The sequence below is a fragment of the Cryptotermes secundus genome, unplaced genomic scaffold (assembly GCF_002891405.2).
Source record: "Cryptotermes secundus unplaced genomic scaffold, Csec_1.0 scaffold499, whole genome shotgun sequence".
Lineage (NCBI taxonomy): Eukaryota > Metazoa > Arthropoda > Insecta > Blattodea > Kalotermitidae > Cryptotermes > Cryptotermes secundus.
Window position 1 is genome coordinate 87,179 of NW_019738354.1, and position 27,541 is coordinate 114,719.

The 27,541-nt window shown below is 35.4% G+C and overlaps 1 protein-coding gene and 1 long non-coding RNA gene across 3 annotated transcripts in view; one reads left to right on the forward strand and one right to left on the reverse strand.

Annotated features, from left to right (window-relative positions):
• Nucleotides 1-210: 210 nt before the first annotated feature.
• The window catches only part of LOC111870795 (Down syndrome cell adhesion molecule-like protein Dscam2), a gene marked incomplete in the record, with an annotated part of 574,710 nt that continues 547,379 nt past the window's right edge, over nucleotides 211-27,541 (reverse strand). The window contains 9 exon segments of the mRNA XM_023863339.2: nucleotides 211-4,012; nucleotides 5,221-5,409; nucleotides 11,837-11,948; nucleotides 13,692-14,030; nucleotides 17,991-18,275; nucleotides 21,776-21,960; nucleotides 23,395-23,539; nucleotides 23,844-24,131; nucleotides 26,027-26,212. Of these exon segments, the coding sequence (XP_023719107.1) occupies nucleotides 3,961-4,012; nucleotides 5,221-5,409; nucleotides 11,837-11,948; nucleotides 13,692-14,030; nucleotides 17,991-18,275; nucleotides 21,776-21,960; nucleotides 23,395-23,539; nucleotides 23,844-24,131; nucleotides 26,027-26,212 (1,781 nt within the window).
• Nucleotides 5,316-22,578, forward strand: LOC111870798. 2 transcript variants are annotated; one of them, XR_004513703.1, is made up of 5 exons: nucleotides 5,317-5,400; nucleotides 6,758-7,003; nucleotides 15,431-15,541; nucleotides 18,575-18,762; nucleotides 21,830-22,578. It is a non-coding gene; the product is annotated as an uncharacterized LOC111870798 (long non-coding RNA). The 2 variants fall into 2 exon arrangements; XR_002843922.2 differs by lacking the exon at nucleotides 6,758-7,003 and having other exon boundaries at nucleotides 5,316-5,400.

The following is a 27,541-nucleotide window of genomic DNA, read 5'->3' on the forward strand; positions in this document are numbered from 1 at the left end:
GTGTGCTCATATATAATTTTTTTTAATGCTAGTGGGGTGGGACCAAGTCCCTTGTACTGTGGCCACTTCTGGCTTATTGTACCAGCCCCAGATGATAGGTGAGGGTGATTGTGGAGCAATTGGTGGAATGAAGATTGGCGGGGGAAACCGAAGTACTCAGAGAAAACTTGCCCCAGCGCCACTTTGACCACCACAAATCCCACTTCAGCAGACTCGGGATCAAACCCGGGCTGCCGCAGTGGGAGGCCAGCGACTAACCACTTGAGCTATGGCGCGGCCGTGTACATATATATGACAACTTCTATATATTAAATACCATTATTTAATAAACATATGCAATAAAAACAGTACTTAAAATTCAGTTGCCACTCAGCATAATGCTTTTCAATACATATAATTCAATTATCTACTAGCAGCAATCTTATCCACCTTCATCAGGATGTTTCTAGGTACTGAGTAACCTGACTGAGGTTTTTGTGGTTTTCCTCAGTCTGCAGGTGAATGATGAGACAGTATCTTAAATTAGGCTATGACTGCTTCCTTCCACACCATTTCAAATTCATCATTAACTACAAGTATCATCTATTCACCTGACATGTTACACTCTGAGCTACTGTTTGTATCATTAAATAAATAAACTTCACTGTTTAAAATGCATTATCTGATGCTGCTGCAGCCATTACTGCAGTTAGAGATATTTCAGTGAAGGTTTAATATATGGGGCTGATACATGATTCATGGACATATGGGTAACACAAAAAATGATATACTTTTATATGACACCTTCAGAAGTATGAAAATTACTGTCATGATATGTATTTTTGGCTACAGATATAATCAGACAACAGGTATTATGGAAGTTAAAAGAATGAAGTTTTCCATACTGTCATCGTTTAGGCTGTGATAATGTGTAGGCTGACAGATAGGTACCAGTGTTCTGGAATACTGTACTGCCCCCGTCACCATGAAAATGGAGAGAGTAGATTCCTGTAAGATGTTGGCACTCTTATCAAACTACATGATGTCGCTGCCACATACATTTAAAATCATATAAAATGAAGCTGTCCTTCAGCCCTTCAGCTGGGTATAAATATAATAATATTACTAAAATGACAATATTAACTATATCATTATTCTCACCATGACATGTTCTGATCTATTGATCATTCTTAGGTGGTTTTATGAATACATATATTTATAATGATGAGAATGATCAATAGACCAAACACGTTACAGTAAGAATAACAATAAAGTTAATATTGCCATTTTATTAATCTTACTGAATTTATAAGCAATTGTTGTGTAGATACATCTCCGTACAATATAATTTACACACAACAGGATGCAAAGATTCAACACGTACTCATACAGCAGTTAAAAAAAAACAAGAACTGGATCTGCATAAATGTAATGTCTTTCTCATGAAATTTTTAACCCCCCAGTACATTTTCCTTGTTCTCCCTTGAACAATATTTTTAGATGATTTTGAGGATGATACAGATTAAAGTTCTTTAACCCCAGTAATTCTAAGAGTTATATGTCTCCTTATATATTTGTCAGTTCTCACAGATATCCCTTGGGCCCTGCTTAAATTGTTCAATATAAGTCGTTCATGCATGCACTGACTGTACAACACTAATTTGTACTTTCAAATTACTGCCTCTCATGAAGTAAAATCATTTACATCATGCTATTTTCTGTTCTTTGTTGTGGTGTATTCTTTGCTGAATTCATGCAAAAACTGGAAATTATATTTAAATTTCTGTATATAGTAAAATCTCATTTAAGGTTCGTCTGGGAAGAAGTGGATTTGAACGTTAAAGTGAGGAGCAAGGAAAATTTCAGCTGGAGAAAATTTAATACTGAACCTTAATGTTAAATAAGGACAAAACCTTACATCGAGAGACGTGAATTTTGGATTCACTATACTGAATTTAAAAAGAAAATATACTACCATATCAGAAGCAGGTCCAGGAGAAATAGGAGAGATGGGACGATAATTGTGATATTTAAAATTAAACACTTTGAAAGAGTCAAAGTTTGTTTCTTTGCTCTTCAGTGTTTCTTGTGTTTCATTTAATCATCTGTCACTTCTAAAATTCATGACAATGGTATATTAATATAATGATAAACTTTTTGGACATTCACCATCCTCATATTCTTATTAAAAATGACATTTCTGAGACATGAACTATGTCTCCATTCTAGGGCAAAAAAGCTCACTTAGGCCAAATCTATTCAGCAAGTTCCTACCTCCAGACATCTGAAGCAGCACAAGATGCAATATATAAACCAAGTAAAACAGGAACCATCTGTGGGAGTAAAATTAAATATATATATCCATATGCATGAGATGATGCACCTATGGCCACAGATCATAAAACCAGAGTCTGACTAAAATAGAAGCTGAAACCACTGAGTGAGATTATAAAAAGGACAAATATAGGTACGTTAAAATCAATGATAGGAAGTAGTCTATTGACATTTAAAATTTTACATAATACAAAAACAGATGCAATTGTAAACCCATCATATACAGAGGATTAAAATTCAGGCAGATAAAATTTCCTGTATACCGATGAGGTTCTAAGAGCAAATAAATCAGTACTAATAATTATTGAATAAATAAGACAATCATATTTGCTAACTTCCTCTCCCATGACGGGGGTCCAGATGAGTGAGCTCTCCAAGCTAGGTTGAACGACTGGAAGAGATACTTTGAGACATTTTGGCTGATTTCTTGTATTTTCTGTAGGTGCTGTTAGGTTCAATCTGTAAAATCTTCTTTTCAACATATTTGGAGGTTTTATCTGGTGTGCATATTAGGTTTATTTTAACTCTTTGATAAAACTTTGCATCAGACCATATTTGTGCTCCTTAATGCATACTACCAAAGGTCTACCTGTTTTGCTGATGTAACATCTGCCAGTCACATGCAATACTGTGCGCACACTGCTTTGTCTGCTGGGCACATCTAACAGGTTCAGTTTCCATCAGTGTCCCACAGTGTATATATAGTTCTGTAAATTCTGCTAACATTGAAGTCATCCCCAATGAATATGGGATGCCATGTTATGTTCCACCTGAAGGACACATGCTTCTCCTTGACTTGACAATGGAATCAATTAAGTGTTGTGGGTATTCATTAAACATCAGATCCTGCTTACATTCTTAATTTCCCTGTTGAAATCCTTCAAATCCTGACATATGACACTGCTTCTATTGACAAAGTTATGAACAATTCCTCTCTTTAAGTGAAGGAGGTGGTCAGATTTAAAATGTAAAGAGTCTTGTATGGGTAGGTTTCCTTTATCATTTTGTGGTTAAATTATGGTCCCTCTTCATGATCAAGACATCTAAGAAGGGAAGAGTATTACTAATTTCAAATTCAACTGTGAATCTTGTGGTAGATCTGAGGCTGATGAGGAGGTGAATAAATTATTACAGTCCTGCTGGTTCATGTAGCAGTACATCATCGATATATCTTAGCCAACAGTGGGTTTGTGGTCTGCAGTACCCAGTGCTGTTCCCTGAAAGTGTTCTATACATATGCAGCTGACCACTCGCTACAATGAGCTTCCCATTTACACTCCGTATTTTTTTGTGATTGAATTTGTCCTAAAACTGAAAATGCATAGTTCTTAAACATATTTCAGTAATCCCATGACATCTTCAATATGCAGAAGTGAGCAGTATGAGGAAGAAAGACCCAGTCCCTGGAATGACGTCTGAGATAAAAGTAGGAAGATAGACTGTGTTAAAAAAAATCAGTCCTTACAGCCATCACTTCCATTAGGTTGTAGCACACTGTCTGTGCTGAACCTGTTCAACATGCAATAGAATAGGACTGTTTCTTTTAAACAGACACTGCATTAATAACTCTGATGCACAAAACTAGACTCTCCTTTGACTTAAAAGTGGCACTTGTTAACAATTACAGAGGCTGTTTTTCAGATTCTTTCAAACATGGATGGTGTAGTCTTGCTTTTCTCTGTCCCGTTCTTGTCGATACCTGCAACACACAGATAACATTCAACAACATTGGAGAGCAGGCACATAAATAGATGTTCCTTACTAAAATTTGTACATAGCATAAAATGCAAAACTCCTTGAAATCTGCAAGTGTTATTTGAAACACTATAAAATGTGGCTGATATTTAAGAAAATAAAAAGAGAAACAATTTTTTGAACACGGAAAACAGCGAATAGGATTGAAACAGAATGAATGAATCAGCAATGTGATGGAACTAACTAATTCATTCAATTGTTTTTCTATTTCTATGGAAGAAATGCGCAATTATTGAAATAGTAATTAATTCTGATAATTTTAGATAAGCTTTTTGAAAAGAATAAGAAAGTTAATGTGATTCAAAAAAGTAAGCAAGTAAAGTAAAGGTATCCCTGTAACAGGCCATGGAGGCCCATAGGGTTGGGAGATCTTGAGGTTCCCACATTTCCTAGACAATTGGCTCATAGATGGCGGCAAGGTTGTCAGCCCTACGCGCAAACCACCCTTTACCCCCAAGAATATTCCTGGTACGAGGCTGAGTCGACCCCAGGGCCATAGTGCGGCTGGAAGGATTGGGTCTATTGAAAAATATCCAATGACCTCATCGGGACTTACACCCGCGACCTTCCAGCTTGTAGCATAGTGCCTCAACCAACTATGCTACCACGTTTCAATACATATATAATGCTCATTCAAGATTTAAGATTATGTCACATGGATGGTGACAAGACATATCAACCAAAACATAAATAAAAATGTGTACAAGGAGAGGAATTTAGCCTATCTCAGAAAGGTACACTATACAAGATCTGTATTCGTGACATTACACATAAAATATGTGGAAGAAAATAATGTGTATTAATCATCCTACCACATATTTTCATTAGGCACAAATAAAAATGAACTCTAATGATGTACATAAAATTGCAAATTGTGTTAGGAAAATATGTGTTGTTCAGATTGAAATGCCCATTTTCAAGCTTGTTTAACTAAGCTTTTGGTTTTGTGTTTAGATAATTATGACCACATATTTGCAGTAAGACGATTTTGACTTCAACTAAACCCTTTTTCATGCCTAATGAAACAGAACAGTGCAATTAAGGTACCTGTCATGCTGAATAAACTAAAATCTAGGTCATTACAGTAAACATACAAACTCATGTTCTGTATGCTGCAGCATGTAACAGTTTGTTCCTGACATTACTACAAACCTTTTGACAAGAGTGGACAGTTCCTGCTCAAGTTCCTCATGCCGGAAAAGTGGAAGGGCAACATTTTCTGGACCAGATGCTGCTTCACGATCACATTCAGCCTCGGAGAGCTCCTGTCCATCTGAGAAGCCAGATGGAGGTTGAAGAGGAACCACCTCCTGACACACTATACTGCCTCTGGTATTTGGTCTGCAATATATTTAGTCAGTGCATAAGTCTGCAAGCTACTAATGTTCCTACAAAGATAGAAGCAAGTTTATATAGACTGTTAATGGATTCCACCTCCTGATTTTATGTAATTTACATGTTTTACAACAGCAGATGTGTTGAACGATAGATTATGAAGATAACTGCAGTCTAAGATGAGACATTGTGTAGCCTGGTAGATTGTTATCAGTGTCTGAGAGGAACCTGCGTCCACCTTCTGCCATGAATAAGGAAGCAGCAGGTTCCTCCAAATGTTGGTAATGATATACCAGACTATAATGTGTCATATCGCAAAAGACAGTAACTTTTATTGTCACTGCCACAGGAACCTCAAATCTCAAAGATAAGGCATAGTGCTGTTATGTGAATCATTGATTTGCTTACGAACATGGCCTGTCATGTTCATCTTACATGTTAATTTTTCCAGAAGTAGAACAGTAAATGTTACATTTTATCTCCTCTGCCACTTCATAAAATGAATGGCACTACACTACTGAATATGCTCTTCTGTCTTAGTTTATCAATTATGTAAAACTGTAGAACACTTATGAACTTCATATGCATTTCATGTGTGGTATGAGACATTTTTTTCAGTTATTTTACTTCTTACTGCCACACAACCTCTGACAGAATGATACTAAAGCAAGAACAGAAAGAAATGTTTCTTTCTAAACTGAATTTTTCAGAATCATTACTTCTCTGGTACTAACATTACATTATATTATATTACATTAGATTACATTATGTTGTAATAAAACATTCATATTCTATTTTCCAGAACTAAAGAAAATTATATTTTGTATTCAGATGTTTTCACTTCATTGGCACAACTGAAATATCTGCATGTCCAGAATTTTAGTGCATTCAAGTTTCAGATTTGATTGTAAAAATGAAAACCAAATTTTCCATGATAATGACTGATATCTGGGCTCAGTTTCTTGGAGAGAATGATTGGGTATTTAACACATACAGAGTATTATCTCTGCAGCATTCTCTTCTGAACTGCTGAAAATGATTACCATCCCATTTTATATTTTGTGAGTTTAGATATTTTGATTTGTGCATTCCCTTCTCCAGTTAGCATTCACATTACAATTGAACTGTCATGAGCTGTATCTTTACATATCAGGATTATCCTAAACATAAAGTAAGGTGAGTAGCTGCATTTATGCAAGAGTTATTTATTTGTTTGCTTTGCTATTGCAAAGGGCTTCAACCTCAGGTCATTTTCTAACAAATATACAATTTTATGTGGCACCACAGAACCACTGTTGAAGTAATCTGAATTTTATGATTCATGAAAATTGAAATATTTGTTCAATCTTTTTAGGGACAACTAACTTCGGAAAACAGAAACTTTCCTTTAGAAGATGGTCCAAAAATCTTGGAGAGAACCATGAACAGATATAATGTAAACACACAAAGAATAAAATATTTGGAAAGATAAATACATATCTGAAAGTGATAAGAATGGAAACAGAACTGAACAGACTGGAGGCCTGCAAACAGACAGAAAAGCTCAATGAATATCAGGCAGGATTTCCACACAACACTTTACTGATTTTTATTAAAAAAGGTGATAATGAGATATGCAAGGACTGAAAAATATGATAAATTATTTCAGATTTTCCTATGATAAAATGTTTGGAAAAGTGTTAGTGATTTATTCTTCAAATATTACTGGTAACATATCTATACAGAATGATACATTTCTCTGTCACGTGAGAAGTCCACAAATCGTTTGCAGGTGTAAACTGATAACTGAACAATATGCAATTCAGTTATGTTATAATAATTATGCAGGTAGTGAATAAACTGGTTCAGTATCATGTGTAACACCGTGGCGGCAGGGGGGCGTGGAGGGATCCCTCGCCGCCNATTCATTATCATGTTTCTGGTTGTGCATCAATTTATGCAGCATTCTGATAAAGTACAGTAAAAGTTTAAGAATATTAGCATAATACTGTCACGTGACTACAGACGGGGTATGGATTGGTGAATCAATTTATTGACCACTTATACACCCATGACTTGGAAACACATGTAATGTCAGAGCCATTGCTAAGCTCCATAATTTACAAATCACCACAACACCTGATAAGCCTTTTCCAGCCTAATGTATCTTCACCAGCTGTTCCCTGGCAATGGCTTCTAACATTGGAGATTCTTCAGCTTCATGTGGTCAGGNCTCATATAGTTTACAGGTAGCCACGTGTTACTTTATTAACACATCTTAAGGGGCGTTGGTATCACGGCTACTAACTACTGCCTGTGTGGCAGGTGCCTACCCCTGTCCATTCCTAGTACCTCCCCTTAAGCATTCAGCTGCTGTTGCAACTCTCCTTTTGGGGAGGATCTGCTTGATGGGTCGAGGAAAGGTGATTATGGAGGGTGAATCACAATTCCCTGCGTACATCCTATCCTCTCTACTCTATCTATTTACACTCTTATATTTACATGATTTACAATATTTACATCATTACAAGGCCGACTTTCAGTCGGGTCTACATAGGCTTCACTTCACGCTACACTAGGAACCTCCCCCCTTCGGGGGTGTAAAACTGGAGTCTCTCTCTCTCTTCAACTATAGGCAAGTATTGATCGTTCCATGTGATCCTGTTTCCCAACTAGTCATTAGATACGATTACACTGTCCTTCGTAAAGTTCACTCTTAACATAATCTACCCTTAGTTATACCTATTGAAACCCACATACTATATTTATCGCTACACGCTAACCATAACCTTGACACATACACTATAAAACCCTTATTGCCTGACTAACATCCTAGGCTACTACATGTTACATGATTCTAGTATCCTCCCCTAAGTGCTCGCCGGGCACACTGGAGTTTGCACATTCAAATCTCACAACAACACTTTTATCAACAATACTATTAAACAACATGGCTGATATGCGTAAACAAGACTTACTTGACATAGAAGAATGCAGGCCCTTCCAGCACTCGTCAAACCCATACTGAATAGCGCCTCCGGCTGACAACTGGCTATTATCTGTGAGATCAGAATCCCAAGTCTCTCGAAATTCAGTAATTTATAGTTTTAATTTGCTAATTCAGCTGTTGACGACAGAGGGTAGTTAACTCCTCCTCAGTGTCCTCAATTCCCAAAGTAATATTCTCATTGGATATTCTAGGTGGCTGGGGGTGGACCCACGGTATCTTATTGCTGCGTATTTACTCATATGACCATCTCTAGTGGCCTAGTTAGCGGAGCGTCTTACTTACGCTATTACGCATAAATGCTGATCATCAACATTCTTAACCTAGTTGCCTGTCCAGGTGTTGTCATCTATTGTAATGGCTGTAAAACACTTTGCGCAAGTCTCGAACATTTAGGTAATGGCTTAAATTTCCAGTCTCAAATTTGAGGCGCTACACAGAAACACACAATATTTNTTGTGCATCAATTTATGCAGCATTCTGATAAAGTACAGTAAAAGTTTAAGAATATTAGCATAATACTGTCACGTGACTACAGACGGGGTATGGATTGGTGAATCAATTTATTGACCACTTATACACCCATGACTTGGAAACACATGTAATGTCAGAGCCATTGCTAAGCTCCATAATTTACAAATCACCACAACACCTGATAAGCTTTTTCCAGCCTAATGTATCTTCACCAGCTGCTCCCTGGCAATGGCTTCTAACATTGGAGATTCTTCAGCTTCATGTGGTCAGGTTCTGTCTTCACAGTCTCCTATGCAGAACTGCCAATCAAATGACATTGTCCCTTGTTTCTAATATCTCAGAACGGACCACATAGAAACACCCCATTTCAAACAGTACCTCTATTATTGTGTGTGTATTTGTTGGCACAGGGAATGTGTTGCCGAGCCATTGTCCAGAAACTGTTGTTGTTTACAGTGTCATTACTTAGCAATGAGTTTATACTCCACAATACCATGGAAAATTAATTACAAAATGAATAACAGTGATTTATACTTTGTTAAGTCCTTTGAATATTTACTGGCTAAATTTTGGACAATTTTCTGCAATATTTATGGAGGTCATCATGGTATGAGTGAAAGGCTGAAACAAGTTTGATACTCCGGAGAGAGCTCGGCTGTAAATGAACAAATGACAGCACGGATTTGAGGTTCTTATGGCTGTGAATATTAAGATTATGATATTCTAGGATATGATGCCACACACTTTAGTAGATAGGCATCTGCATACCAAACTGCATGGCTTCATGTCCAATAAGACTATAATCCTAAGGGACAACATGCTTGCTCAAGGACCAGAGCACTACTTGTAACTGATCCTCCATATCTGGCTATGCTGACTCAATAGACAATTCTACATAAATATCTGTTTCTTGATTTTTCATACAGGATGAACTATTTTAACGTTATGGCAATGTTTCATGTCCTACTTAATAATCACAATAAATGCATAATAATTATCTCCATTCATTGTTCAAATGTTCTACATATGTATGTCAGGAAAGCATGAATTTACACATGATGTAAAAATAACGATTTGCATTTGTAAGACTGAAGCACAGAAATTGTCAGTGTGCATTCACAGAGACAGATCCAGGCCCTTCTGCTAGCATGCATCTTTACTGATCATTCAGAGAGACATGCAGACACCACTTTACTGTGATTAAAGTGAGCTGAAGAAGCATTCATAGGCACTTAATATGTAAGTAAAGAGCATCAACTGACAAGGCATTTCACTGAGTTAGTTTATCCCAGTCACAGTAAGCCTTTCCAAACTGCAACATTATATGTATTTTCAAAGAGGAGTGAAATGACATTTTTCCTTCTCCTCTGATAAAATTACAAGAAAATGCACACTATCTACATCTGCCTGAAAATATATAAAAAAGATTATAATTTACTATGGCTTCTTTCTTAACATTTTAAAAATGTTACAGCATGAAAAAAGCATGAAAAAATACAATAGACTGCTGCATCCATGACTTAAAATAGTATATGGAAGTAATTCACATGTGGTGAATCATATGAAGCCTGAATACTAATTAGACATTTAAATAAACCAAAGTAATCAGTGACAATGAATTCTTACAAATTTTTAAATATTAAAGAATTTATGTGCCTGTGATAAGACCTCTACAATGTATGTAAATGTAACACAGAATTAGACATACATCTATTAATTAAAATTGACTTTGCTAAAGAAAACTACTGATGCCTTTGATAAATCTATATGACTAATTAAGTTTAAAAATGTATATAAATTTACATTCATTTAGGAAAAATTTTGAATATTATACTGGTGAAATCTGAAATGTTCAACATACAAAGTGGCCAGATTCCACAGCATAAGTACAATGTTAAAAAAGTAATACTTTAATTTAATTGGATTGAAGATGTGTTAGGACTTCAATGATTCTCAGATTCAGGTATAATTTCACAAGGTGCACCATACCAATCTAACTACATTAATCAGACAGTTAACCTGCTGCATTTTCTTGTAGACAGACAGACAAAAGAGTTACTTAGACTTTCTTATACAGAATGACATCTTTGGTGAAAATGATGAAAACCTGCATTTAACTGGAAGCGAACATATGTGACATCAATGTGGGGATGAGGACTGAGATTAAATATACTAAATTAAACAGCCTTTTCATTGAAGATCATTGTCCTTTGTGATGTGACACTGTACAGAATGGTACATAGGTACCAACAATTTGGAGCAACCTGCTATCTCATCTTCAGGGTAGACCCAGAAATATTGGTATGTTCTACCAAACTACATGATAAAAACTACATAGAGAGAGATGTCTAAATATTTAAAACTGATATATTTTAAAGACACATTTGTATAAAACCCCCACTTTAAATATCGAGTAGTTATCCTGTGTGTCCATCATAATTTTTGAAGAAAGAACTTTCTTTCTATTAATGTAAAATTTCTAGTGTTTCATATTTCTGACACATATAATTTCTAAGCATGTACACTAAAACATGAAATAATAACACTGAACAACTGGAGTGTAACTGAATATGATAACAAAAAAGAATACTAAGTGGTAATGCTATGTTTTAACATAATTTTCTATTCATTTTGCTTTATTTAATATCAAATTATTTAAATCAGTTTTTTAAATAATGACTCCCATAATCTTATTTAAAAAATGTTAATACAATAACATCAGAAAATTCACTTTACCATATTCCTTGTTCCATAGCAGAGAACATTAAGATTATGAGGTAAATAAGCGCCTAAGATGAAAAAGTCATGTGTAAAACTGTGGAGCTTTGTATGTAGTGTAAGAGATGAGATCTGGCCACCAGTGTTAAATATGACATCACAAACTAGATATACTATAATGAGATTGTGAATACGATGTCAAATTCCATGCAGAGAGCTATGGCTTCACGCCATCGCAGCACCTACTTGCACTACCTGGATGGCGTCCCTCTCCGAGCCATCACACCACTGCGCCGTACTCTGTGGTTCACTTCTGGTGAAGCTTCTGCTGATTCTGTACTGGAATCCAGTTCAAAAACTGAATCTGCTGCAAAAAAACAATCTATTTTAAATGCTCTCACTTGGTGAGATAAAATGTAAGAGAAATTCCATATAAAATCAACTGAGGGTGGATACAAGACATTTATTTTCCCAGGCATACAGACTCTGCACTGTAGAACCGTGTATGGAATTCTCTAGTCTACTGATAAACACAATCACACAGAGCCTGTTACATTTCAGCATTTCACTGTACTCAACATCCACTCAAGCACCTTCTTTGAGGAGGAGGGGGGGAGTCAAAAAATTTTCAGCACAGGCTGAATATACCAAAATCACAGAGTGAAAGATCCAGATCATGTCACAGATGTTCCAACATGTTCCAATATTTTCAGTGTAGTGCACCCTTAATGGTGTTAGTTACATAAAGGCTTGCACTGACACTCAGAATTATGATGTCACAGATAGGTACTTGTTGAACCATCACTCCAGCAATAACCTCAGGTGGTTTCTATGGAATTTTTATATCTGATAATTATCGTGGAATCAGTGAGATTTCAGACTTCATGGTGGTGAAAATTAAGGTTGTGGTATTCTGTGTTATGATATCATGCAGTTTATCGGATGATCATGGTTTCATAAGAACCTGCTGCCTCCATTTTCAGGTAGAAGTTTCCTTAAAAAAATTGTAATAACCTATAAAACTATATAATGCCACACCCCACAAATCACAATCATAATGATGGAGTAATTTCTTGAATCTCACTAGCAGAAAGGAAAGAAAAATAAACCCTTTATTAATATGAGGACCTCCTGTCAAAACCTAAAATGAACAGCTGAAACCAACTGTTGAAAAACATAGTCTAAGAATATGTAATATAAAACCCTTTTACCTGTAAATAATGCAAAAAACCTTAATGCTTTTTGTACCTATTATGGACCAGGACATCAAAACAGACACTCTTGAATAATTTTTCAGTGCCTGTTCTTTTTCTTTCAACTTGTAATTGTTTTTGTGTTAACCAGGATGTGTGACTTTTAGTCAAGAACTTGCTGAATTACATCCACTATGAATTACATAAGATTATAAAATAATTAGAGGAATAGATCAACCAACTTTTGAAAAACATAGCCTAAGAATATGTAGTATAAAACCCTTTTACCTGTAAATAATGCAAAAAACCTTAATGCTTTTTGTACCTATTATGAACCAGGAGCTCAAAACAAACACTCCTGAATAATTTTTCAGTGCCTGTTCTTTTTCTTTCACCTTGTAATTGTTTTTGTGTTAACCAGGATGTGTGACTTTTAGTCAAGAACTTGCTGAATTACATAAGGTTATAAAATAATTACAGGAATAGATCATTAGTAAATAGATTTTTAGGTAAATGTGTATCTTAAGTCTGACAGTAAACTTTCTCCAAGTGCCTTAAGTTCAAGGTTAAGTAGAACAGAAAACTGTTCACTACTTTGCAGAATTTGTAGTAATTAAAACCTTAACCTTCTGTAGGTTTTGAGTTTTTAAATGCTATGAAACATTTTTAGCAAATGAGAATTGGTGCAAAGACAGAAATTAATGCAAGTCCAATCCCCATATCAATTCTGTAATTAGTCTAATATAATTAATTAAATATAAATAATGTTATATTTTTCTGTGAGACACTTTATTTACCATTTACACATTTAACGTGCAGACTGTGGAAAAAAAAAACGTTCAGTGTTATCTTTTCTGCTTCTATTTTTCATATGTTTCTTTCTATTTTACACAATTCTAAGTAATATATTTACTGACCATGGTGTGGTGCCTTGTTGGATCTGTGGTTGGCAGTAGGAAGTCGATACTGGGATGGAATTGCCTTAGGTTCGTTCCTCCTTGGACTTCCCGCCCCACCCGTACTACTATCTGAGTCTGACCGTTCTCTGTCCTGTTCACGATCCGTCCCCATTGAGCAACTACGCGATCGCCCAAAACCCACACCACTACTACTGCTTTGGCTTTCTTGATGTTGGTGACTGTGACCATGCCCATGATGTCCTGGTGGTGACTTGTTTCGACGGTGATGACTACTTGAGCTTGAAGCTGCAGCCACAGAAACAGGCAGTGTCTGCTGGCTTGAGATACAGGAGATCTCTACAAATAAATGCAGCCATGTATTATGCATAATTTAAAAGAAGTTTAATTTCCCTTTTTGTGCATCAGAATGTAGCCATTTTTTAACGGGAGAAGCTATAATCTGCTATAAAAGATTTACGACATTGCTTCAACGCTGGGATGATCCTTCTGTGTTGTGACACTTCCATGTGGTGGAAGAAGTGTAAAATGGAAATTACTAAACTTAAATGTTAAGAAACTGATACACATAAAAATAAAAGAGTGAATATCCATCAATTAATGTGAGATACATTATAAATGTTTCTAAATTTCATGAAAGAAGGCATGACGAAAAGAAAACATTAAATGTTTATAGAAATGCATGTTACACATGACATTCCACAACAGGTAGCTAGCTGGCCTTACACTTGAAGTTGTAACTACAGACACATTCAGTGTTTCATGGTTTCAAAAACACACTGTCTCTACAAACCAGATATTGTTACACATCCATATGTTTTGTACAGTTTAAGAGAGATTGTCACATTGTCATTAGTGTAGAAAGGAAAACAAATGTAAATGGACCATACCACTATATGATGTTTTTATTTGACTAAAAGAGAGTAGAAAATTTTAAGGAAAAATAATTGTATTATTTATCTAGATAAAATTCTCAAATAGGTCTCTAACTCATGGGTTTAAACATAACACAGACTGCATTTCCAGTAAAATTTGTTTTTAGAAATGAGTTCTATATCGTGGGATATAATGCCATATAGTACAGTGAAAGTGAATCGATGTTTTGGAGGAATATATCGTCCCCTTCTTCAGGGTGAAAGAGTAGGCCTAGTGAGAAACCAGCATGAAGCAAGCAGCAAGCGATCTCCAAAACATCTGTTGACTTTCACCAAACTACATGGTTAGAGCTCTTTATAACCATCACTGTGGGAACCTCAAACCCAACATTGTTCTTTGTCTTTTTTCCACCACTGCTCAAGGGCCGCATAAGTATTAGACATATTTTTGTGCCTGATACTTTCTAATTTGAAATTTGCATTACAGACAGTTAATGAAAATGAAAAGATTTGCACATCAAAAGTTTCTCCTGTTTCCACATGATCTCACATGATTTTCAATATTAAATCTTCTTTAACAGAAATCTAAAAAAATGTAAGTTTTATATAACAGTTATAACACTAACACTAATATAACGTAACACAAATATAAGGTAAATATCTATTTTTCACTGAAATTATATAGCCAGGTAAACATAGTACACATAGATAATGCAAATTTTGATACAGTAATGATCAAGAGAGTGTAACATATAGAGGAAATGAAGGATCTAAATCTAAAACAAAATTCTGACACAGTTTAACCAAGTCCCAAAGTTCACTTTCCGAAATGATGAGACTTTTGCTTTGTTTGTTATGTTACAGACAGAACAGGCATTTGGGTGAAAGTGGTTGAAAACATAGCAAAATCGCACAATGTGAGTGAAGAAGGATTAAAACATCAAGATTAACTTCTTACTCACCAGCAAAAATGATGTAAGTAATGGCAACACATGCAATTCAACATGGTAACTATGAATCTGAAAATGTTGGAGATATGCATTTGTTGTACTGTGCTGTTTCCCTTAATGTCATGACCCATGCTCCAATACAAGCTATATCCTTCCTCCTAATTATCTCACTGTCATTATACCAGCAATGTGATTTGTCCATCATTATTATATATTGTGTACCTCAGTTTTATATTTTTATCACTCGATGAATCAGTAAATTACTCATAACATTCATTATTCTGGAGCTTGAAGCAACATTTAAACCTCACATTTATATGAGAGAATCCATCTGTCCAAACTGAAAAATTCAGGACTTCATATTTACAATGAACTTATTGTGGTGGTTCAGAATTTAATCAATTTAAGCAAGAGTATGGATACATTGCTTATAGGCTAAAAGAATACTAAGTTCAAAGCATAATACCTAAATATATTATATACATAAGCTTGGAGAGCTTACAAAGAAATTTTAATTTCATGCTCAAGCCTCAGATTGGTTCCAGTAACCTTAAATAGACCAGCTGTATCATGAAAATGATTCTGTAATCCACTTCATTATATTTGTACATGATATTTAATATCAACTCCACTGGCATCTCCTGTTACTGTGAGTGAACCCTTTAATTACTATTTACTAAAATTCTTTTTTCAACAAATATACATTTCAGTTTATTCATTTGCAACAAAAGCAAAGCATTTTCTCTTTATTTTCTGCATCCTGTTGTGTATCATGCATCAAAGATAAACTCAAGATATATCCCACACAAAACCTTAAATTTAAAATTAAAATTTAGATTATAATATTACTAATAAATGCAAAAAAAAAAAAAAAAATTAACCAATTTTAATAATTCAGTAACTACATATGCAATTCATATAAATCATATGATGATTTTTACAGACTGAAACATATAGTGGGATGAAAATAAAATAACTCAAATATTACACAGCTTAATATCAGTTTATAATTAATTGTTGTGCTGATGGCCCCTAAGTTTACCTTCAAGGTATTTCCCGCCTGGTTGAATAACGATTAGCTCCTTGAAGAAGACCCTGTAATATGCTGTTACTTTCATTTACAACCAAGTTATCCTGCATTCTGTTTTAGTGAGTAATGAACATAGAGAACCATAAATAGTTCATCCACTTAGGTTGAATAAAGACAAAACTATATGAAGTAATATTACAGAAAATATATATTAAGGCTCCTATTCCACCATTATGTATCTTATCTAGTAGTTATGAATACAAGATAGCAGCAGTGAAAGGTGTGCTTGAATTAGTATTACTGTGTCCACCTTTACAAAAGTTTTCATCTAGATAGGAGCACTGCTCAGTGCTTATTGTTATTCTATCAAGTTTAGAATTTAGTAACTGTCTATCTAGAACTTATAAAGTTATTGAGGTTAGAACTTTTTGAAAAATCTGGTTTTAACAACTTCCCATAGAAATTTCAACAGGCTTTATGCTAGTTCTTCTACATGAATTTTGTTTTTTAATCATGACTTACTTGTAGGAATATGAAGGGGAATCAAAATGATCTAAGTCATACAGAGGCCACAGAATCTATATTTCCAAGGAATCTTCGGGAAAAAGAGAAGAAGGGAAAGGACAAAGCCATGTTGTATTATGAAAAAGAATGGTATAAGCACTTGATAAAATTGCAGAAAATAATATCACATCAGTCTGTCAAGCAAAGCAGAATTCAAAAGATGACTCTGAAAGAGATCATGAATAGATCTGTGAGAAGAACAAAGCAATGTGACAACAGTAATTCATGAACAGTACTGTGAAGAAAGAAGCAAAAGAGCAGTAAACAATTAGAAAATAGAGGAAATGGTGGCACTTTGGTTCAAAATTACAAATTTCAGTGCAAAAAAGTTTATGATAATAATTAGAATGATCATCACATTCATATTTAAACACTGTGATATTTCAGAAAATGCGGGACAGATCACTGGATTATAGGAGAGAATTTCCAAAACTGTGGCAACCAGGAAGCCATATATCAAGAAACTTCATATATATATTTTTATTAGTTGACTCCAGCAAAGAAATAGAGTGCATCTCCAACAAGATGATAATTCTTATAAAACTGTTTCCTGAATTAAGTTTTTTATGCAAATCTTAAGTTAAAAGTGATTAAAGAATATTTATTTAATTGTATTATATCAGTCTATATAGAAGGAGAGACAACTGAAAAATGAATCACGCAAAGCACATGCTAATATATTTATTACATTGACAGTGATGAACAAGACAAGAAAATGTTAATATATTTTAATGTAAAAAATAGATGCCCCATTCTTAATACGATACATTAATCAGACAGTGAAAGAATTTATGATAAAGCTGTTATATTTTCAGTTATCTGAACACAAATGCAGCCAAGCCAACATACAACTAGACTTCATATTGCTATTCTCACATACCAAGACTCAGTCCATCTGGAGGGCTTTTAGATGTCCTTGTGACCTTGCAGTCTGTTGGTGTGCGTGATGTGCTGCTAGACTTTGTTCGAACACGTGAATAGTAGTCCTTGTTGGACTTGCTTCCCCCATACCCTGATGTGCTAGGCCGTGGCTGACCTGCATAACATTCCTGTTGACTGAATGTTTGAAACTGCATAGAGTAGTCCATTGTCTGAGTACTGTTGGTGCCACCTCCGCCACCAGGGAGGCTGAATGTTGCATATGGACAGATCTCGTAGTCTTGACCTGGACCAAGTTATGTAATCGTGATCATATTTTTATTATATCACTAGAAGCTACAACAATAATAGAGAACTGTTAATAATTGGCTCTTAAATATTTGTTGGAGTTAATGTATTTAATGTTTATTCCATTAAGTTACACATAATGTACTGCATACTCATTTCCTTTTTCTCCTTTGCACTCAGCACTATGTAACTGATTTCCCAAAAAACAAATGTACCTTTGTTAATGTCATACTTCATTCTTTATGTAAGGTACAGTAGTGTTAATTAACAGGCTATTGATACATGTGACTGTTGCAGGTATAATAACAAAAGCAGTCACAATAATGAAACGTGTTTCTTAATCAACATTAATTAAATCAAGAACATACATTTGGAATGGGGGAAAAATATAGGAATTTAATTCAGTGCAACACTTTCTTCCATAATCCGATCCACATGTTAATCTGCATACCCTGCCTTCAAGTCTACAATAATTACAGGATAAGGTAAGAATTTTTGTGTTATGTGGTAAGAGAAATGAATATACCGTATTTACGCATGTATAGGCCGCGTGCGTGTATAGGCCGCAGCACAATTTTCAGACAGAAATTATAGAAAAAATAATTTTCTTGGAATATTATTTCAGGAGTATTACACCCTGTATTACTAATTATGAATATAATTTTTTTAAATGAAGTGTGATTTCGAATATTTCGAATATAAGCCACACCCCAGTTTTCCTCTTGAATTTTTGGCAAAAAATGTGCGGCCTATACATGCGTAAATACGGTATATAGATTCATTTCCAGAATATTTCCATTTGATAATTTTTTATTGAATTTCAAAACCATTTAGAATTTATCTTTTATTTCATAGTAGTAGTAATAATGATGGAAAATCACAAACTGATATAACAACACATGGCATGAATATGGCTTCCGAGACAAAAGAAATAGAACAAGATATTTTCATAATATTCTGTCCAGTTTTTGCATTTTATATCATATTACTGGCAAGTGTTTACTGTGGTGCCCAAAATAATGAGATGGGGCAGAATTTATAAAAACACTTTGTCCATTTCTTGGTTTCAAAGCATCTTCCTTCTACTGATTTATAAATTTGTCCTTTAGAATTACACTATGATCAACTGTAATCCTGTGCTGTGTTTGTTCCATGCAACACCATATTTAGACAAATCAAGGTACAGTTCTAGCTACAGATTTCTGCCTCTAGGAACACTGATGAGCCTTGCACTAATCATAACTTAGAAACACAAGCCAATAATGACTGTAATAAAACAAACTCTTAATTAATGGCTAGTTGAGGGACTGGCACAGGGAATAAAATACACAAATGTAATCCAAAACAGAAAACCATAAACACACTTGCTACTCTTCACCAATCTAATATTCAGTTTGTAAGGCAGAAGAGAGAACACTGTTCTTATTATAAGTAATAATTAACTCTGAATTCTATGGTTGCCCCAATTTACAGTTCTTCTAACACTGGTTCCAATTGTCCTAATTAAATACCTCCCATGTTTCTTAAAATAAAACATCACCAACTACATATGGTACTATGCTGGAAATCTAGGTAACCCCTCTAGTTTTCAAAATTTTGTTTAATTAGCAAACATTATACCGACCAACCGCCACTTGTCGGCGAAGTTAATGCCAACTTTAGCAGATAGAGGGTGTCACATGGTCAGCACAATGAATCCCCACGACTGTTAATTTCGGTTTTCTAGATCGGAGCCGCTATTTCCTTGACACAGTTCCTCAATTATCATCACGAGGCTGAGTGAACCATGTTCCAGGCCCACTACTTCTCAGAAAAAAATCTGGTAGCACTGGGAATCGAACCTGGACCTCTGGATCTGTAGCCAGGAACTCTAATGACTAGACCACAGAGGTAGTTGGTATAGTTCACTTGTGGACTAAAAACCACGGAGTTTGTTATGTTTTATTAACAAACATTCTTCTATCAGAAGTTATTGCGTTATTGCATTGTATGTAGTATCTGCATGCAGGAGGTCATACGGCAGTTTTGTGAGGGTCAAGTTATACAGGCGCAAAAAGAACTGAAACCCTATTAAAATTTGATTAGTATTCCATATTAACGTCCCCTTTCCTACGTGATAAGGGACTTAAAACATTTGGAAAGTATTTCGTTTCTGTGTTCTAATACAAAGTTTTTATAATGAATAAAACCTTCTTACCACATGGGTGATTGAGACTGTAAGATAATTTACCTGCAAGGAGAATGTTAATTAAGTATTAAAAACTATGACATCTTTTAAAGAAATAGATATGAGGATGTGGACTGGATTGATCTGACACTGGTTAGGGTTCAATGAACATTGTAACAAACCTTTTCTTTTCAATAAAAGCCAGGGAATTTATTGTGACCAGCTAGTCAGTTATTAGTTCCTCAAGAAGGGTCTATTGAATGTTGCAGCTGAATGGGCAGTACTCCTGATTAGTCAGAAAGTTCTGAGTTCAAATCTTACCTGGGAGACCAACTACCGTGACTGAGGTTTTCTCTCACTCTCTACACGCAAATACTAGGACTGTACCTCAAATTAGTCCATGACAGTTCCCTTTTACACCCTTTCCAATTCATTATTCACTAATCATTTTTTCATTCAATGTTATATATCAGTTGTTGACAGATGCTACATAACCCCTAAATAAAATAAAAATAACTGCTTCATGGAGTCAGTTAAATATAATTTTTATTAGTCATGGATCATAAATGAGCATTAGGACATGAAAATTGTAAATGACCGAAAGATGTGTGTGCTGCAATGAACTCTTTTTCATCATCTGTGCAAACCAGTTTTTTGCAGTATGATAACTTAGTGAAAATTGCAGAGACATGTGTTAGTGGAGTGAAATCTGAATGAGTAACAAGAGATGAAATAACAGAAAAATTCAAGAGACTAGTACCAACCAATGAAAGGACTTAAAGAAAGAGGGCAAGGAAGACAGGTGACTGGTATGAAGGACTGAGAATTTAAAGCCAGACATAGCTGACAATTTAAGAAACATGCAAATCTGCATAGACTTTATATGTCAGGAGAAAAGCAAGTGCAGATATTGAGGATGTGAAGGCATTTCCATAGGAGTAAAATATTATTGAGGTAGAAGTATTTTCTTCAAAGACGATTTTCAGGATTGATGAGGTGGGGCTCTTTCTGGATCAGAATGAAGTCTTGAACATTATTTTGAGAGATGAAAAGAAGTGCCAGGATTCGGAGTTTCAAAGGACCATCTCATGCCCTCAAGATTGTTATTACTTAGATTAGTAAGAATTATGTTAAGGTGGAAACTAGTACTATCAAATGACTTTCTAGACCATGGGAATATACTGTAAGCTTTAACATGTAAACTAATACAGATTTAATTCTCATTATATGAGATGTGACTTACGAGCTCCTTTTCAGACTCCTTTTGTCCAAATACCACACCAACATGTATTGCTATGGCCAGTGTTTGTCCTTGCCACTGCTATTCATACCTGAGGTATCACTGCCTTTCTGTCCACTGAGTGACGAGTCTCCCTTCCTTGCAGGGGATGGTGAATAGAGTTGCCCTGACTGACTATGATTTGCTCCTTGTTGGTCATTATTGCGCTGGTTTTCAAGTTCAGCCAAAGACTTTGCTCCATATCCAGGATCACCTTGTTTATAACCTGCATAGTGCCTGTGTCATACAAGAAATGTTATGTCCATTTTCATTCAGTGAGAAGAAAAACTCTGGACTGACAAAACAAAGATATATCCTAAATTTAATCTTTAGAGGGAATCTGTTCATGGTAATTTTAGAAATGAAGTATGTTTGAATTATGCAGTTCTTCTATGGTGAAAATTAGTCATCTAGGATCAGGCCTACTAATAAATATTTTAAGAGAGTAAACAGAATACTTTGCCTCAAGTTATTAGTTACACTAATAAATATTGTGACATGTTTGGAGTAGATACTTCCATGGTAACACAACAGCGAGCCGTTGCGTAGGAATTGCAGAATCAACGAAGCAGCGTTTCCTCGGAGATGAATAACAGAAGGCCGTTGAGTAACAACGGATGAGACAAAACTCGTTACCAGTGTAAACACATGAGATCAAACCTTGGTGAGGGGTGTCGTCTACTGAGTCCGCAGAACACCTACATAAGCCAAGAGCCAAAGACAGCAACACAATACAGTTGGAACCTAGTCAGCATACTATACAGTTGAAAGATAGCCACCGCAGAATACAGTTGAAGTGATAACAATTGTAAGGTGTGTAAGATTGAGTGTCCAATAAAGATTTGCTAAATCCGAGACCCACGTAGAGTTATTTGTCACGTGACAATATAATAACCACATCCATAAGTCTCTCATCATATTCATATAACATAGTAACAATATGTCACACATTATGTTAGCTGAAAAAACTCCTGTGCAGATGTTTTCTAGAACTGAAAATGTGCCACTAATTCTAGCAGCAAAGATATGAACCATATAAATCCAGAACCAATATGTATATCAGATGAATCAAGAAGGAAATAAGAGAAGTCTCTCTTGAGTGGTACGGAACACATTGTTGAATGCTACGAAATATCAGGTATTTCCTATGTTCTTAGAGTATTTTGGGTGAAATGTACAAGTGTTTATTTTGATACACTAAGCAACAAAACCAACAGTAATACTTCTGTTCATCTGCCTGTTCTGTAACCCTATTATAACTTAAAAGAAGGGAACACCTGTGTGAATAATAGATACAATTCTGAAATGTTTGTGTTTGGCAAATTATCCAGGTTCAAATAAAGTTGACTGGGCTTTATTTGCTCTCCCCTCCTCATGATTCTCAGTGATCACAGTCAATGTCACTTTGTGTATATAAACCTAACCTTATACTCACCTAATCATTTTGACAATAATGAAGATGGAGGCATATTCTGAAATGTCAATATCTGCCTAGAAGACTACACTGTGTAACAACCAAGGTCACAATCTGAACACTTATGAGCACCTAATATCTCATATTGTACTATGCTTCAGGTAATACATGAGAATAAATTAGTTATCAAGAACAGTATATGTTCTTGAAAACTTTCTGAGTATACCATCCTTTCTTACATAAAGCACCTGAGTTACCTTCTGTGGATGAAGATGCATACACAGATGGATGCTGCAATGGTACAGATGATTCCAGATATTATGGGGATGATCACATTCAAGTGAGTATAAAATGTACCCTGCTGCTCAGACATGTCTGGTACCATATCTGGCAGGATAGTTTCTGAAAAGAAAAGAAGAAAAAAAAATTACATTCAGAAGACAACCAATTAATGAATATTAATTACTGTTACTAACAATTCCATAATTTGAGAGTTAAGTGTATATTAGAATAAAATGAAATATATTTTGACAATAATAACAGTCCTGTTACATACATTACTTATATTCTACTGTCATTCCATTCAAATCTTGAATTCTCATTCAGAAAACATTTGAACAGTACACTGGCCTACATTTAAAATTTCAAAGTCATTGTTGCAAATTGTCTGCAAATCTCCACCTAACAGTTCTGCACTGCTACCCACCTCCCGTTTTTGTCTTTGTGGCAAAAACAAGTTCCTGAACACTGGACCCAGCATCATTGTGTGCAGCAATCCGCACTGCATACCACGTTGCAGGGGTGAGATCAGGTATTACCAATTCCTCCTGCTGGATGTTGTTCGAAACCAGTGTCCATGTTTTTTGGCTTCGAGAACGATATTCCACAACAAAGTACCGAAGTGGACAACCGCCGCTAGGCCATGCCTCCAGGAACAAGGTGACTGATGTAGAATTTATCAACAGAAGATCATCTTGTACAGGCATTCGGGGAGCTGTGGACATTGAAATATCAGAAGTCATATCTCTTAACAGGAACTGGAAGAGAGGGAGGCAACTTTCTTACAGCTCTTTAGCAAATCACTGCTGTGTATATAATGAGATGCTATTAATAATCACATTGACTTTCCGCATTATATTATTTTCATTACACTTATAAAAGATACTTGGGGACAAGTGGCAGTGCCTTGATCGGTATAGTTTGCCTGTGGACTCAAGCCATGGAGTTTTATAAAAACTAAAGATATTTCACTGCCAGATTTGTTTCAACCCTCTTCATCTATTTTCATCTTGTTTTTTGACTTGAGCAACAATTAGTTATCATACTTACAGAAGAAAAGCTGAACATAATGTGAAGATTGCTGAACAGTGATGAAAGAATCTGATGTTTGGTAAAGAAATCTTTCTCTTACAATGCAAGATTACAAATTATGTTTCCCATTAACACAACACACTGACAATGTCTAATGGTAAGATTTCAGCAGAAATGTTAGTTAAGTTAGTGTAATTGTCAATGAAAAATCCGTCGAGTGTAACGATGTTTTTAGGTCGCTTATTTATCTCACTTGCCTTACATGTTTCGGTTCAAAAGAAACCATCATCAGAGGCACGTATTACAAACACTTGAAAACACTGGCGTTGTTTAATGTACACAGTATGTAAGCTGCGTGTACGCTGTTACAGGTGTCGAAGTGTAAAAGCACAACACTTTCTAGTAGCATTGAATGCACGTACTACTCTTGCATTCCATCTGAAAATTGCCCTCAAGTTGAGCCGTCAATGTTAAAATATTTAAAAGTTTAAAACATTTAAAGTAAAATGTTTGGCTCCTTCTTGTTGATTCGTCCCGATGATGGGAGATGTCAACTTGAGGTTATGTAGGCTTATGGTCGGATGTTTCTTACGCGTTGTNATTTCTCATTGACAATTGTGATTGATAGTGTAACGGACCAAAAATGAAACAATTCAAAATAAGTTAGTGTACTTATTAGCCTAAGACCACAAGATGTATATTCTGATGACATTATTGTAAACATTAGCTCCATCAAAAGAGGGAGATAGTACAGTATATCACTCTGACTACAATCATCAGAAGAAGGAGCCAAAGGTGATATACTGCAAAAACTAGGGCCTAGCTTGTATCATGTAAAGTTAAAGGAGTACGTAAAACTCACACACATAAATCAGATAATAAAATGTAATAAGAAAGAGCAAGCTCCACATAATTTAGCTAAACAAGTGTATTCAAGAACAGCAAGGCCAGAAATATTAATCTCAGTAACTGATTATCTGACTATATAAGGGTAAATCCAATACTAGTTCTGCCTGTTAAGGTAAACCCAAGGTGAGGACATTCTGGTAACAAAAATGTAAACCTGATGCCACTGTTACAAGATCAAATTGAATGTGTGTAGTAATGTAATTGGTTGGTCCATCAGTCCATCTATCTTTAGAACTATGCCTTTGGGAAGGTCTGGGTATGGGCATAAAAACCAAAAATAATGGAACTTGTCCTGGCTGTAAATATGTGGGTAACTTCTATTAAAAAATGAAGAATGTATGTTTGATGTAGAACATATCTCACCACCAGTTCAATTAGAGAACATACACTGAGGTTCCGATGTTGATTGTAACTCCTACTGATAACAGTTCTGGCAGGGTGCTCAGTGTAGGAAGATGAAGTCCATAGGTCCTAAAATAAATCCCTTATGTGTAGAAGAATGTGTATTTTACCTCTAAACCCCACATATACCCAAAATATCACATATCTCTAGTAAGGATGACAGAATATTTCACTTAAAATTACATAAAAATTACATAACAAAACTTCTTGGTCTTCTTGCAGAAATCCTGAAATATTGTACTAGTATAAGGGATGTTGTGTGCATACCTCCTCCCTTAGTGGTGGCTGTGATAACAGAACTAGGCTTCCCATTACCAACTGAGTTCACTGCTGTGAGGAAAAGCTGATAGCTGGAGCCACACTTGACCCCATCCAGTGTGTATGTCTTCCGATCTGGGTCAATGACAACCTCTTGCCAGTCCCCAGATTCTCGCTTATAGCTCAGCGTGTATCCTGCAGAACAACAGAGAAACAGTGACAATGCACAAAATTTTCCTGATACTTAATTGTCATATCAATCTGAATGAGATGGTTTAGCACAAAGACAAATGTAGGCATTTATAAAGACAATGGTGATGATGGGCCTGTGGGTTCTAAAGCAACTGAAATCAGTAGATCAGCAAAATAACAACTAAATTCTCAGAGGAGACTTTCCACCATGAGGTTTTAGTTTACTGAATACTGGTGTCCTAATTTAAATGAAATGCTGTTTGACCTGACACCGTATTTACATAACTATATCCCTGTAAAAATCTGGTCAATGAGAGTCATCATTAGATTTTTCACCATACCTATGATTCAGTATCAATACTACAACATAAAGGGCTACAATAATGACTGAATCACATCTCTATTTAAACATCTGGCTCAAATATTGTATACTTTAGGGCTGTGATGCTGTGCAGTCTGGTAGAAATTACCAATGTTTTGAAGAAATTTTCTACCCCCATCTTCAGGGTTAAAGAGCAGTAGAATCAAGCAGAAAATTAAGCTGCTCACGGCTTGCTTGGCTTACTCTTTGGGCTTCAAGATGGCAACAGTATGTTCCTTCAGAATGTTGGTGAACTGCTTTCAGATGACACATCATCACATCCCAGACAAGAGTACATTTTTATATTCACCACTGTCACAATGTGAAGTTCAATATGATGTCCTATCCTGTCTAAGGTTTCTTAAAGTTTTCCTTGATCACTCCAGTAAATTTGGGGGGGGGGAGAAGTCTAAAATAACATCTCAAGTCAACATTTACTTAATCCTTTATCCTCTCAAAACTGAGATAATGGCTAAGCAGTGTCACTTATAAACATTCTGTTTGTTTAACTTTACTTATTCTAGTCACTAGTTAATTATTATAAATTGATTTGACAACACCATCCAGTGTGATTCAGTATATACTTATATAATGCCTTTGCATGTTTTGGTCAGTTGTGAACATCTTCAGAAGGCACTAACAACATGTTAAGGAACTACTATTACGTATATCATAGTACACATATGTAAGCTTAAAGTTTTGTATAAAGAATTTTAATTAAGATAAATGGTTTTGATTTGTTTCATTCTGGTCCATCACACTAACAATTACAAAGACAAAATAACTCTGTCCAATGTGACTATTTAAGTTTTTACTACTTGAAAACTTAGCACCCTTACATGTTTCGGTCCTTATGGACCATCATCAGGTGGAACATCGATACTTATTCGGAAAATACTATCACAATGGGTGTTCTGAATGCTAAAATACATATACACGTAATGCCTGCAATGCACAATGTTGGATTTTGT